We start from the raw sequence: 14833 nt of genomic DNA, 5'->3' as shown, positions 1-14833 counted from the left end.
CTAAGATATTTAAGAATGATAAAGTAATTGAGAAAATGCAGAAGGAATTGTCAGAAACATGGGAAATAAATGAGAAAGGGGGAACAAGAACAGCAGTGGTTTGGGATACCATGAAGGCTGTGTTTAGGGGGAACTGTATTAGGGAAACGTGTAAATTAAAAAGACAACAAGAGGCAAGGCAGGCTACTTTAGAAAAAGAGATAATAAAGCTGGAAAAAGAATATTGGCAAACTAAGAACAAACATAAATTAATAGAATTAATGGCACAAAAAAAGGAATTAGAAAATATTAATTTAGAAGAGGTACAGAGGAATTTAATTTATATGAAAAGGGAATATTTTCAAAATAGTAACAGGAACTCTAAGATGCTTGCCAAACTCACACAGAAAGAAAAAGCCAAAAATGGGATAGGGTTAGTAAAAAATAAGCAGGGTAATGATTGTCATTTGATGAAGGATAAAATAAAAATTTTTCAGGATTTTTTTGAAGAGTTATACAAGAAAAGAGATATCCAAATGAAGAGGATGGAGGAATATGTGGATAAATTTTTGAAGAAAGGATTAGAAAAAGAACATAAGGAAATAATGGATAATAAAATATCGCAAAGTGAAATAGAGGAGGTTATAGACCAGCTTAAAGCAGGGAAATCACCAGGGGCAGATGGTTTAGGACCAGAGTTTTACAAAAAATTTAAAACCTTAATAGTGCCAAAGTTGCTGAAATTATATAATGCAATAATGGAGGGGGAGAGGATCCCAGAGTCATGGGAGCATTCTATAATAATTTTAATTCCGAAACCAGATAAGGATCTAACTCTCCCCGATTCATATAGACCAATTTCACTAATAAACCAAGATGCAAAAATTTTTTCAGGCATTTTGGCTAAAAGGTTAAATAAATGTATAGCTAAATATGTAGGGGAAGATCAATGTGGTTTTATAGCAGGTAGACAGATGCACACATTAATAGGTAGAGTTTTGAGTGTAATACAGGGGATAAAAAAATCAAGGATTAAGGCGGGTATTTTAGCGTTAGATATATTTAAGGCTTTTGATTGTGTGAGCTGGCAAACTTTAAAGTTGGTTATAAATAAAATGGGATTTGGTACTAAATTTAGAACAATAATAGAACAGTTATACTCTAAAAGCACAGCTGTAGTGGTAGTAAATGATGGAATAACGGACAAGATACGACTAGCTAGAGGGACAAGACAAGGATGCCCACTCTCGCCAGTCCTGTTTGTATTGGTGATGGAATTGTTGGCAAATGCAATAAGAGAGGATGAAGAGATAGAGGGGATAGGTAATAGTAATAAAATTAAACTGAACATGTTTGCAGATGATACATTGATGACTATCAGAGATCCTTTAGGTAAAATGGAAAGAATTAAACAGCAGTTGAATGATTTTGAGGAAGTTACGGGGTTAAGGATAAACTGGGCAAAATCGGATTTGATGTTATTCAACTATACTAAAAAGGAAGAAAGGGAGTGGGAAGGGAAGGCTTCAGTTTTGAAAAGCAAAGAGAAAATTAAATATTTGGGTGTTAAGATTACAAAAAATTTAGAAGATTTGGGAAGTGAGAATTTAAATGGATTGAAAAAAGAATTGGAGGAAGAGTTAAAGAGGTATAAGAAACTGAATCTTTCCTGGTTTGGAAGAATAGCTTTAATAAAGATGAAAATTTTACCTAAGATTAATTTTTTCTTTAGAATGTTACCGATAAGAATTTCAGTGATAGAATTAAAAAGATGGCAGAATCTTATAAATAATTACTGCAATGAAGGGAAGAGATCAAGGATTAATAAAAGTAAATGGTATTTAAGCCAAAAGAGAGGCGGACTGGGTCTCCCAAACCTTGAGTACTACTATCTAGCTAATAGGTTAAGACATGTTGTTGAAGCAATTATAGGGGTAGGGGATTTGAAATGGATGGAGGAAAATACGCTAGGGAATATTGAGTTGAAATTGCAAAATGTGTTTTTTAAGCAAAAAGGGAAGGGTAAATGGCTTAATGATTTAGATAACCAATTTCTGAAGTTCCATTGGGAACTTTGGGATAATTATAAAAAGGAATTGTTTTCAAGTAATTCCCCCTTAACACCGGTGATAATGTTAAAGAAATTTCCTGAAAATTTAAAGATGAGGTTAAGCAAAGTTTTAAAAGAAAGAAATAAAATGAAATTAGGAGAGTGGTTAAGGGGGATGAATACAAGAGAGAGGTTGGAAGAAGTTTTGAGAGATTTGGAATTAACGTGGTTAAATTATTTTCAATTAGAACAATGGACTAAAAATTGGATAAGAGAAAATGGAGAATGTAAAGAGAGGACGAAATTTGAGGAATTAATTGAACAAAAAGAAATAGATAAGGGACAAAACATAGGGATAAAGGGGTTAGTGAGTCAAATATATAATATATTAGTTGAGAAAGGAGGGCTGGATAGTGCTGGGAAAATGGTTTGGGAGACTGATCTGAAGATACAAATAGGACAACAGAGGTGGGATGGACTATGGAGACAGAGAGTGTTGAGAAATATGTCAGTAAGAATAAAGGAGAATTATTATAAACTTGTATGGAGGTGGTACTTAACTCCGGTTAGATTAAATAAGATTAATAAACAGCTTTCAGCAGATTGTTGGAGGGGTTGTGGAGAAAAGGGAACGTATTTACATATGTGGTGGGATTGTATACATGTGCAAAAGTTATGGAAGATGGTGTTTTATGAGATTGAACAGATTGTGGGATTTAAAGTAGAAGTTACACCAAGGATTGCATTACTCTCACTGCATGATGATCCTAAATGTAATAAAGAAATGAAAGAATTGATAACGAACCTACTGACAGCTGCGAGGTTGATAGTAACTAGGAATTGGAAAATTACAGGAGATTATTGTATTGAAGAATGGTATAAAGAAGTGTGGGACATTGCTATAAACGATAAATTGACATGTAATATAAAAATGCAAAGAGGCATAGTAAAAACGAATGATTTTGAGAGTATATGGAAAAAGTTCCTGGAGTTTGTATTTTCTAAAGGAAGGGGGGTTCCACCAACAGATGAAACTATGAGTTTTTGGAAACAAGAATGAGATCCCGAGGTGGGGGGAGCACTGTTATGTTTATTATATTATGTTTAATAGGTTAATATTGAATATATGATAGTAAGGTATGATAATATCTTGTATTAAGTGATTTTGATTTGTGTTTGTTGTTTTAATAATAAAAATATTCAAAAAATAAAAAAAAAAATAATAAAAAAAAAAAATATCTAGAAAAAAAAATAAAAAAAAAAAAAAAAAAAACCAACAACCTGAATTGAACCTCGAAAACAGTGTAGGTTTTTCAGTACTGGGGTGACAATATCCGGTTAGCAGCCTATCGGCCATATTGTGTCGCCACCATAGTTAGGAATGATTCACACGACATGCTAAGTCGTGGTTCACACAACACGTTAAACCATCATGTTTAGCTCAAAATACTTAAGCACCACGGCTCAGTGTGTTGTCTGAAATGGGCAATAGTAAGCCGTGCCCACGAGGATAATTAAGCAGATTGGGCTGCCGTGTCACTGGTACATAAAGCATGGTTAACAACCCACCGTGGCTTCTTAATCACGCTGATGATTGTGCAAACTCGGTCACTGGCTCAGTTCAGACAACACGTTAGTTACCGCAGTGTGAAAACTCTACTCAACAGTTGAGGTTTTCAGGGGGTTCTCTCCACACAACATGTTCTAACTCCACCGTTGTGTGACTGTGGGCTACCGCAGAGTTGAGTAAAATCCATCGTGATGTTTGATTGACAGTTCCTCTGCCCTCTCTCCTCCCCCAGACCTCCCGATGGTATCCCATCAGCCATTGCTGCAAAAAACCCAATCCCGGCGGCTCTCCTAGAGCAGCACTCACACCTTTCGCCACTCTTGCCAGGGAAACTCTGTAGCCAGTGGTAAAAGTCAATGCAATGCAACGCAACGGAAAACTCCACGGAGCCCACCATACAACACGCAGCACAACAGTTGTGCAGGAACTCTCCTCTGCACAGCGTGGATATTCTGCACGGAGCGTTTTCCCAAAAAAACTCCACCATTGCGTGGAGTTTTCCCACCAGACAACACGTTTCTCAACAGCGGGGTAAAAACTCCACCATGGAGTTCTAAAACCAACGATGAGAAACGTGTTGTCTGAACTGAGCCGTTGTCTCTCAGCCTCAGCTTCCCAGCTGTGAAACTGGAATGGGCAAGTAGGGTTACAACGGCAAAGAAGGTAGACACGGAGAAGTGTTTGGTCCATTCGCCTTTGGGCATGGATCGCCACTCCCTAGACAGGCAAGGCTCAAATCAAAATCCTCTCCAGCCTTTGCTACCAATTAGTTTGACCAGCTCCACCCTTGAGAGGCAAAAGCGAGCCCTGAATGCCAGCCGGGATCTTCACCCAACCGGTGGAGCTGCTCAAGTAGGTACGTGACGGGATTTTGCACTTTCCTTGAGCCTTGTGACCATTACCAGCTGTGGGAGGAAGGGCCTGGGATGTGTTAATAGGGCAGCAATGTACGTCAAAGGCATCGTCCTCCATTCCAGAAAGCGGACTAAGTGGGAGCATCTTGGATGAAAAGATGAAAGCTTTGGAAAGGCCAGCTTTAATGTGCCAGACTGGAAAGCTGGCACCAGCATGTGCAAGCCAGGAAGTTTAACTTTCCTTTACAGTCATTATAGGGTAATTGCTGCACGATTCACGGCAGGCATAGAGGGCAAATGTTACTATGGCTATAATATAGCAATCCGTAAATAAAGAACTGCTCTTCTGATATAAGACTACCAGGATGTAGCCGGAAGAGTCTGGCAATGGGGCTATAAAATTCATGCATTTGGAACGGTGTGTGCGTGCAGGGGTGTGTGTGTGTGTGTGTGTGTGTGTGTGTGTGTGTGTGTGTGTGAGAGAGAGAGAGAGAGAGAGAGAGAGAGAGAGAGAGAGAGGAGAGAGGGGGAGAGAGAGAGAGAGAAGCAGCTGCCATATACTGAAAAAAAATCAATATATTTTCCTCTACAATTGCAACCAGTCTATTGTGTCACCTAATTAATTTGGTTTGATGATGATTGCGTTTATCCAGTATATCCATGTTTGATCACTGTGTTATGTTTGATGGGATTGGATGTTACATACTTTTGTTATAAATGTAAAATTCAATAAAATGTGTGTGTGTGTGTGTGTGTGTGTTTTAAAGCAACAAAAAAGAAGCTGCCATATTCCCAGTCAAACCACAGGTCCATCTTGATCAGTGTTTTTCTTCTACCCCCGCCTTCCTCTCCAGATGTGTCAGACTGCAACCCCCAACACCTGGCCATGTTGGCTGGGAATTATGGGAGTTTTAGTGCAACACACCTGGAAGACCCTAGTTTGGAGGAGATAGCTATTCTACACTGGCTGGAAGTGGTTCTTTAGGTAAAGGTCTTTCCAGCCCTACCTGTGAGATGCCAGGGGTTAAACCTGAGACCTACTGCTTGCAAACCATGCGCTCCACCCATGGGCCACAGTCATAAGAACATAAGAAGAGCTATGCTGCATCAGACCGTCCATCTAGCACATCACTCTGTTCATACAGTGGCCAACCAGCTGCTGACCCACAAGTAGGACATGGTGCAACACCACCCTCCCACCCATGTTCCCCAGAACTGGTGTACTACTGCCTCGGATACTGGAGGTAGCACATAGCCATCAGGGCTAGTAGCCATTGTTAGGCTTCTCCTCTAGGAATTTATCCAAATTGGTGGCCATCACTACATCTTGTGGTAGTGAATTCCACACTTTAACTATGTGCCGTGTGAAGAAGTCCTTCCTTTTATTTGTCCTGAATCTGCCACCATCAGCTTCATGGGATTGACCCCACTGGGCCCTAGTATTATGGGAGAAGGAGAAAAATGTCTCCCTATCCACCTTCTCCACCCCATGCATAATTTTGTACATCTTAGTCATGTCTCTCCTTGGCCTTCTTTTTTCCAAGCTAAACAGTCCCAGCTGTTGTAACCTTCCCTCATAGGGGAGATGCTGCAACCCCTGGATCATTTTCCATCTTTTCCTACGTGGTGCCTGCATACAAGCCATCTGAACAGAGGAAACGGTTAAGCCTCTCTTAACCTGCTCCTTTTCTGCTCAAACTGCCCCATTTGTAAGTCTGTTTTATTTAATAAAGTGGCTATGAAGGCTGCATTGCAGGCATTTGTACATATTTCTTGATTTATTTAAAATATTCCTTGGCGGCCTTTCAGAGGAGAAGCCCTCCCAAGGCGGTTTGTAACAATAAAATACACAAAAATGGATAAAATATGAACACTGCTAAAACCATTAACACAGTAAAATAGAAATAAAACCAACGATAAAAGCCAACGATAAAACCAGCAGCAGCCACAACAGCAAGTGAAGTCATAGCGTAACATTTCATCTACCCCTCAGAATGACATAGTAACAATCCTTTCTGATCAACACCATTATAAAGGGAGCTTATGGCCACTGGTTTCTGTCCAACCCACCTGGACAGCACCAGGTAGGGGAAGGAGGCCTTGAGGTGGCCAGGACATCCCATGACCGGAAGCCTGGGCATCTGAAGCGAGTCACACATGATGGACTTTGCAGCTGCTTGATGTTCGGTGAACTAGATTTTTTTGAAGGCTGGTTGAAACCATCATGGGCTGTAGAACACATTCTGAGATAACCAGGCGATAATCCAGTTCCATGTCAATATCCCAAGGGATCACAACCCCTGAACCACCCATAGGATGAACAAAAAACTGATGCATAAGTTACATGCGTTCCCCTTTTTTTAAAAAAAACAAGAACACCTTAATGCAGAATCTACAAATGGCTTAAGTCAGGATATTAGTACAGATAATTCCGTTTAACTAATCAAGGAAGACTTCTCTGTACATCCATTTCCAGAGGGGTAGGGATGGCAGCCTGCTGTAGCAAAAACAGAGGCCCCATTCAGAAGACACCTTAAACCATGGCTTTAACCACGGTGGTTAAGCCAGAAAGCCAGGCTGTGTTCAGAAGACACCTTAAGCCACTGCTTTAACCACGGTGGTTAAGCCAGAAAGCCAGGCTGTGTTCGGAAGACACCTTAAACCACGGCTTTAACCACGGTGAATAAGGCTTTTTGCTTTGTTCGGTATGGTTAAAGCCGTGGTTTAAGCTGTCTTCTGAACACAGCCCGGCTTTCTGGCTTAACCACCATGGTTAAAGCCATGGTTTAAGGTGTCTTCTGAATGGGCCCACTGTGTCTTGTGGTACATTAAAGACTAATGAATTTATTCCTGCATAAGCTTCTGTGGACACTGTCAGATTGCCTCTGATGAAGTAAACACTGCTCACGAAAGCTTGCACCAGGATAAATGAGTTAATTTTTAAGGTTGTCATTTTTCCTGAAAGGAGGAACTGTCCAACAACATCTGGAGGGCCACATGTCCCCCATCCTTGTTCTAAGTGAAACGAACTTTTGCATTGAAGATGGTAACATCAGAGGTATTTCAGTAACAACCAAAGAACACAACTGTAAAAAGAGATTTAGAGACAGGAAGATACATACATTCTATCTACTCCTAGATTACATATGGCAATGACCAGCCCAACATTCCAGCCCTGTGTCAGACTACAAATCCCTTTTTCCCATGCTAGCATGGTCCATACTGGTAGGGGATGATGGGAATCGTAGTACAACACAAGGCTGAGCCAGGCGAAGACTAAGCTCATTTATGTACTGCAAATATATTACCGTATTTCTTAGATTGTAAGACGCACACTAATTTCGGTACCACCAACAGGAAAAAAAAAACCCTAAGACACACCCATGATTCTAAGACGCACCCCGTTTTTAGAGATGTTTATATGGGGGGAAAAGTGCGTCTTAGAATTGAAGAAATACGGTAAAGACAAATTAACGGCTTGGTTATTATTATTATTATTATTATTATTATTATTATTAAGTCAGAAAAGTAAACGTAAAATTGTACTTACTTTTCTTGATGTGTGTAGTAAAACGCAGCCAGCGCTTTCACTTTCTGCTGGAAAAGAAGAGAAAAATTACAATTGCAGGTACACGCGAAGCATTGGGGGACGCTTGGAACTGTCAGTTTTGCTTGTCAAGTTAATAATGCAGAAGGCACTTTACACCCCAAAGCATCAGTTCCTGCTGTCATGTCTAACCCTACTGCCCCTGTTTTGGGAGAAGGTGTTTCAAGTAATCAATCAGACTCAGATTCGGAACTAGAGGAGGCGGCGCCAGACACCCAGCCAGCCTGTACCAGTGGGGGAGGAAGCTCTCACGGGCGATTCCCCAGCTGGGAGTCAGCCCTCTCCAGAGCTTAGCTCCTCAAGGCCAAATCCTACACACTCAGTGGGAAGTGAGGTTTCTTCCGGAGGAGAGCATCCCGACAAGCTAGCTGATGCTAGGGTCCGCCGGAAGCTCAAACGCACGGGGCGGAAGGAAGGCGTGAGAAAGTCAGTTCGATTATGCCAGAACCTGCCTCCGCACCAGGCACTCTGAAGTTACCTGTGTTTGGGAAGGGGCTTCCTATTCTTTCTTGAGTGAACAATTGTCTTGCTTAGTTTGCATAGTTTTGCCTAGGGGGACGTTTCCAAGAGGTTAGACTCTCTTCAGGTAGAAGAGACGTTTGTTGCTTAATAAAAGCTTTGTGGATTACTTAGCAAAGCAGGAGTTTTCTGAGGAACACAACACCTGCCTCCACTGAGCTTACAATATAATTGAGATTGAGGAGAGAACAGAGGAACGGCAGAAGGAAATGTACCGTATTTCTTCGATTGTAAGACGCCATCGACTGTAAGACGCACACTAATTTCGGTACCACCAACAGAAAAAAAAAAAACCTAAGACACACCCGCAATTCTAAGACGCACCCCGTTTTTAGAGATGTTTATATGGGGGGAAAAAAGTGTGTCTTAGAATCGAAGAAATAGGATAGCATAGATAAAATGTAGGCAAGTGCACTCACACACACACACACACACACACACTGTTGCAGTTGGCGTGGCAACTAGGGTGGTTGAGAAAGGAGGGAAGGTAGATTTTGAGAGTACATTTGAAGGACATAACAGAGAAAGAAATAGAGAGCAAGAACCAAATCAACATATTTACAATAGGTAACACCCTAACACTGACTGTCTCTACCTGTAATAGTAGCGCAATACTAGTGAGACAGGTGGAGGGGAATATTCACCAAGCCTATACATAGTTGTAATTGTTTTAATCGTTTTTACCGTTTTAAAATTTTGTACTGGTTTTAGCTTATTAACGGTTTAATTTGTTTTTAGCTGTTTATATTTATTGTTTTATATTGGTTGTATGATTTTATCTGTACGCCGCCCAGAGATCCCTGTGATATAGGGCAGGATATAAATGTCTTAATAAAATAAATAAATAAATAAATAAATAAATAAATAAATAAATGTGCAATACTAGTGAGTCAGGTGAAGGGGAATCATTTCCTTGAGGGTTACAAAAATACAAGCATCTCAACTACTATAGAAAAAGTTACCCAATAAAATTCTTCTGCAAAAAGGAACTGACAGGATACAGATCTGGAACCAGGAATTAAAATGCATCTATGCTGGAGCAATAAATTGCCCTGTGAGAGATCAGGGCTGTGGCCAGGCTTAATGAAACCAGCCCCAGGGCTGGCATGGTGGGCAAACCCCCATGATCTGCTTGCTAGCACCCCCCAACCCTCCAGAACCACTCATAGAATCATAGAATCATTGAATAGTAGAGTCGGAAGGGGTCTCTAAGGCCATTTAGTCCAACCCCCTGCTCAATGCAAGAATCCACCCTAAAGCATCCCTGACAGATGGTTGTCCAGTTGCCTCTTGAAGGCCTCTAGTGTGGGAATCATAGAATGGTAGAGTTGGAAGGGGCTTCTAAGTCCATCGAGTCCAACACCCTGCTCAATGCAGGAATCCACCTTCAAGCATCCCTAACTGATGGCTGTCCAGCTGCCTCTTGGAGGCCTCCAGTGTGGGAGAGCCCACCACCTCCCTAGGTCACGGATTCCATTGTCGTACTGCTCTAACAGTCAGGAGGTTTTTCCTGATCTCCAGCCAGAATCTGGCTTCCTGTAACCTGAGCCCGTTATTCCGTGTCCTGCACTCTGGGAGGATTGAGAAGAGATCCTGGCCCTCCTCTGTGTGACAACCTTTTAAGTCTTTGAAGAGTGCTATCATGTCTCCCCTCAATCTTCTCTTCTCCAGGCTAAACATGCCCAGTTCTTTCCGTCTCTCCCCATAGGGCTTTGTTTCCAGACCCTTGATCATCCCCTGAACCCCCTCCAGCTTGTCTGCATCCTTCTTGAAGTGTGGTGCCCAGAACTGGATGCAATACCGTTACCCACCGCTTTTTAACGCCATGGAAAAGGCACCTGCGCAAGGGAGACAGGGACGGTGCTTCAGCACAGCACAATCTCCCATGCCTGTCCCTTCGGCCAGCTGGCGCTATTGCGGTCTAACAGTAAATCACTTTTTATGGCACATGGGACCAAGGCCAATCTGCTTTTGGGGGCAGTAAAGAGAGCTTCGGCTATTGGGCGGTATAAAAATGTAATAAATAAATAAATAAATAAATAAATAAATAAAATAAATTACACCCAGCATTATGAATCATAGTATAATGCCAGCAATTCCTCAATAGCACGTTTCTGACCTCACCTACCGTATTTATGCAACAATTTTGCAGTAAGAAAGAAAACAACCTCTGATGAAGTTACTTGATTGTAAATTAATTTTAGATTTATTTTATTTATTTATTACATTTTTATACCGCCCAATAGCCGACGCTCTCTGGGCGGTTCACAAAAATTAAAACCACGAAGAGCATAAAAACAACCCACAATCGAAAAACAAAAATACAATATAAAAAGCACAACCAGGATAAAACCACACAGCAAAAATTGATACAGGTTAAAATATGGAATTAAAACAGCAAAGTTTAAATTTAAGTTAATAGGTGTTAAAATACTGAGAAAATAAAAAGGTCTTCAGCTGGCGACGAAGGGAGTACAGTGTAGGTGCCAGGTGGACCTCTCTGGCTGGAATCTGGCTGAATCTGGCTGGAAGCCAGATTCCAGCTGGACATCAGGAAAAACTTCCTGACTGTTAGAGCAATACGACAATGGAATCAGTTACCTAGGGAGGTTGTGGCCTCTCCCACACTAGAGGCCTTCAAGAGGCAGCTGGACAACCCTCTGTCAAGGATGCTTTAGGGTGGATTCCTGCATTGAGCAGGGGGTTGGACTCGATGGCCTTGTAGGCCCCTTCCAACTCTGCTATTCTATGACTCTATGATTCTATGATTTTGGGGAGCTCATTCCACAGCTGGGGTGCCACAGCAAAGGAAGCCCTCCTCCTAGTAGCCACCTGCCTCACTTCCTTTGGTAGAACGTTATTAATCCAAACAGGCTGCTATGCAAAAATATCTTGTGCTGTGGGCATTCCAGGGAAGGAACTTTAGAGCAGAGGAAGGCCAATGACACAGGGGAGGAGGCCTTGGTGGAGGAGGGTAATGTGGAGCCAGGAGGCAGAGTGAATAAAAATGGACCGTAAGAAGACAGCATGACCAGGAGAGGTTGGAGTTGAAGATGAAGGACAGGAGTGGGAGGAAGAGGCATGGGGGCTAGAAAGATTGAGGTGCAGAGCTACAAGAGTGGGTTGCTCTGCAGAGGGGCCCAGAAAATAAGGCGAACCAAGCCAGGCCTGCACAAGGTCTAGACCAGCCTTCCTCAACCTGGGGCGCTCCAGATGTGTTGGACTACAACTCCCAGAATGCCCCAGCCAGCTGCTGGCTGGGGCATTCTGGGAGATGCAGTCCAACACATCTGGAGCGCCCCAGGTTGAGGAAGGCTGGACTAGACACTGGCACAAAGATGGGGAGCATCAAAATCCAACAGTGAAGAGAAGATCCCTCAGTGGAGAAGATCTAGAGGCTGGTGGCATAAGGAAGGAGCTTTGTTTCCAGATGATCAGGGGTCTGGAAACAAAGCCCTACGAAGAGAGACTGAAAGAACTGGGCATGTTTAGCCCAGAGAAGAGAAGATTGAGGGGAGACATGATAGCACTCTTCAAATACTTAAAAGGTTGTCACACAGAGGAGGGCCAGGATCTCTTCTCGATCCTCCCAGAGTGCAGGACACGGAATAATGGGCTCAAGTTACAGGAAGCCAGCTGGACATCAGGAAAAACTTCCTGACTGTTAGAGCAGTACGACAATGGAACCAGTTACCTAGGGAGGTTGTGGGCTCTCCCATAGTAGAGGCCTTCAACAGGCAGCTGGACAACTATCTGTCAGGGATGCTTTAGGGTGGATTCCTACACTGGCCTTATAAGCCCCTTCCAACTCTACTATTCTATGATTCTATGAGCCAGTGTGGTGTAGTGGCTAAAGTGTCGGACTGGGAGTCGGGAGATCTGGGTTCTAGTCCCCACTCGGCCATGGAAGCTCACTGGCTGACTTTGGGCCAGTCACAGACTATCAGCCCAGCATACCTCACAGGGTTGTTGTTGTGAGGATAAAATGGAGAGGTGGAGGATTATGTACGCCGCCTTGGATTCCTTGGAGGAAAAAGGGCGGGATATAAATGCAATAAATGCAATGATGATGCGTAAGAATTCTGATGGATTTCAGCCAGATATTCATCAAACACCGCAGCTAAAATGCCTGCCACCGGCCAAACAGATAAGGAATCAATATGGCTAGCCTCCACCCTTTCTTTTCTCCTCTCAGAGCACAGCACACATTTTTCCTCTGCTGGAGTCTCTTTACTACTATGGAGGAATTCAATAAAAAAGAGATGTAAATAATGAGCTGCAACCTCAGAGAAATCCGACATGACTCTGCTGATGAATCAAAAGTTGCCTTCTTGTAACCCGGACGGCAAAATGCCCGTCCTATTGATGTAATTATATGCTGACTTGGGCAGCAGATTTATGGAGGCCTGCAATGAGATGGCTTTGGGGTTACAGGCGACAGACGTGAAAACAACAACCTGCTTCTGTGATTCACTGCCGGATCAAAGTATTTTGATCAGCGCTGCAAGAGTTCAATCAGAAGATTAAACAAGCGGAGTTCCATTTGATAAACTCAGTGGCAGGCAAGGTTTAAAATCAGCAAGAGGATAAGAGCATAGAATAATAACGTAGGGTGCAGAAAAAGGCAAAGGGAAAATGATGAAGGGGCTGGAGCATCCCCCTTATGCAGGTTACAACAGCTGGGATCGTTTAGCTTGGAAAAAAGGAGGCTGAGGGGAGACAGAATAGAGAACATAAGAAGGCATTCAAGAGGCAGCTGGACAACCCTCTGTCAGGGATGCTTTAGGGTGGATTCCTGCATTGAGCAGGGGGTTGGACTGGATGGCCTTGTGGACCCCTTCCAACTCTGCTATTCTATGATTCTAAGAGCTCGGATGCTGGATCAGACCAATTTAAAGAACAAGTAATACGAACGCATAGCAAAAGGAAGTAAATCCAGACTCCTACAAAGACGATTTTGCCAAAGTTCATTGGAGAGAGGGGAACAGTCTGTACATACTGGAAAGAGGTTGATCATTGAACACATGAAAAGAGACCCACTCCACCACCTCTGCTAGGAATACCATAGGCCTAACCTAAGAACGTAAGAAGGGCCCTGCTGGATCAGACCAAGGGTCCATCTAGTCCAGCACTCTGTTCACACAGTGGCCAACCAGCTGTCAACCAGGGACCAACAAAGCAGGACATGGTGCAACAGCACCCTCCCACCCATGTTCCCCAGCAACTGGTGCACACAGGCTTCCTGCCTCGGATACTGGAGGTAGCACACAACCATCAGGGCTAGTAGCCATGGATAGCCTTCTCCTCCAGGCATTTATCCAACCCCCTTTTAAAGCCATCTCAATTGGTGGCCATCACTACATCTTGTGGTAGTGAGTTCCATAATTTAACTATGCAGTGTGTGAAGAAGTACTTCCTTTTCTCTGTTCTGGATCTCACACCAATCAGCTTCATGGGATGTCCCCACTGGGTTCTAGTATTTTGAGAAAGGGGAAAAAGGTCTCCCTATCCACATTCTCCATACCATGCATAATTTTGTATACCTGTATCATGTGTACAGCATTATGCATGGTGTGGAGAATGCGAATAGGGAGACATTTTTCTCCCTCTCCCATAATACTAGAACCCAATGGGGTCCTCCCATGAGCTGATTGGTGGGACATTCAGGAGGAATAAAATGAAGGACTTCTTCACATAGCGCATAGTTAAACTATGGAACTCACTACCACAAGATGTAGTGATGGCCACCAATTGGGATGGCTTTAAAAGGGGGTTGGATAAATTCCTGGAGAAAGCTATCAATGGCTACTAGCCCTGATGGTGGTGTGCTACCACCAGTATCAGAGGCAGTAAGCCTGTGTGCACCAGTTGCTGTTGCACCATGTCCTGCCCCAAATCCCTTAAACCGTGAGTGGGCAACTCAGTGCCCTCCAGATATTTTCTACTACAACTCCCATAATCCCTGACTGTTGGGCATGCTGGCTAGCCTTGATGGAAGTAGCAGTCCAAAAAGTCCAGGTATCTCTCAGGGTGGGGTGGGTCTCCTTCTTCTGTTCCCAAGAGAGAGAGAAATAAGATACATTTTGGAATTTGTTTAAAAGATGAAAATAACGCCCACCTGAATATTTATTTATTACAATTATATACCGCCCCCATAGCCAGGGCTCTCTGGGCGGTTTACAGAAATTCTAAAATTAAGATAAAAACAAGTATACAATCCAAACATACTGAAGTTTTGGGTTCTTTCCTTTTCT

General features: G+C 42.7%; 1 protein-coding gene across 1 annotated transcript in view; it reads right to left on the bottom strand.

Annotated features, from left to right (window-relative positions):
- Window positions 1–14833, bottom strand: part of SLC4A11 (solute carrier family 4 member 11) — a 138724-nt gene that overhangs the window by 110607 nt on the left and 13284 nt on the right. Inside the window, exon 3 of the mRNA XM_063136068.1 lies at window positions 8004–8047. Coding sequence (XP_062992138.1) covers window positions 8004–8047 — 44 coding nt within the window. The remainder of the gene's footprint in view (window positions 1–8003; window positions 8048–14833) is intronic.

This window comes from Elgaria multicarinata, chromosome 10 (assembly GCF_023053635.1).
Source record: "Elgaria multicarinata webbii isolate HBS135686 ecotype San Diego chromosome 10, rElgMul1.1.pri, whole genome shotgun sequence".
NCBI lineage: Eukaryota > Metazoa > Chordata > Lepidosauria > Squamata > Anguidae > Elgaria > Elgaria multicarinata.
The sequence above is the reverse complement of the archived record's forward strand: the minus strand, read 5'-3'. Positions and strand labels throughout refer to the sequence as shown.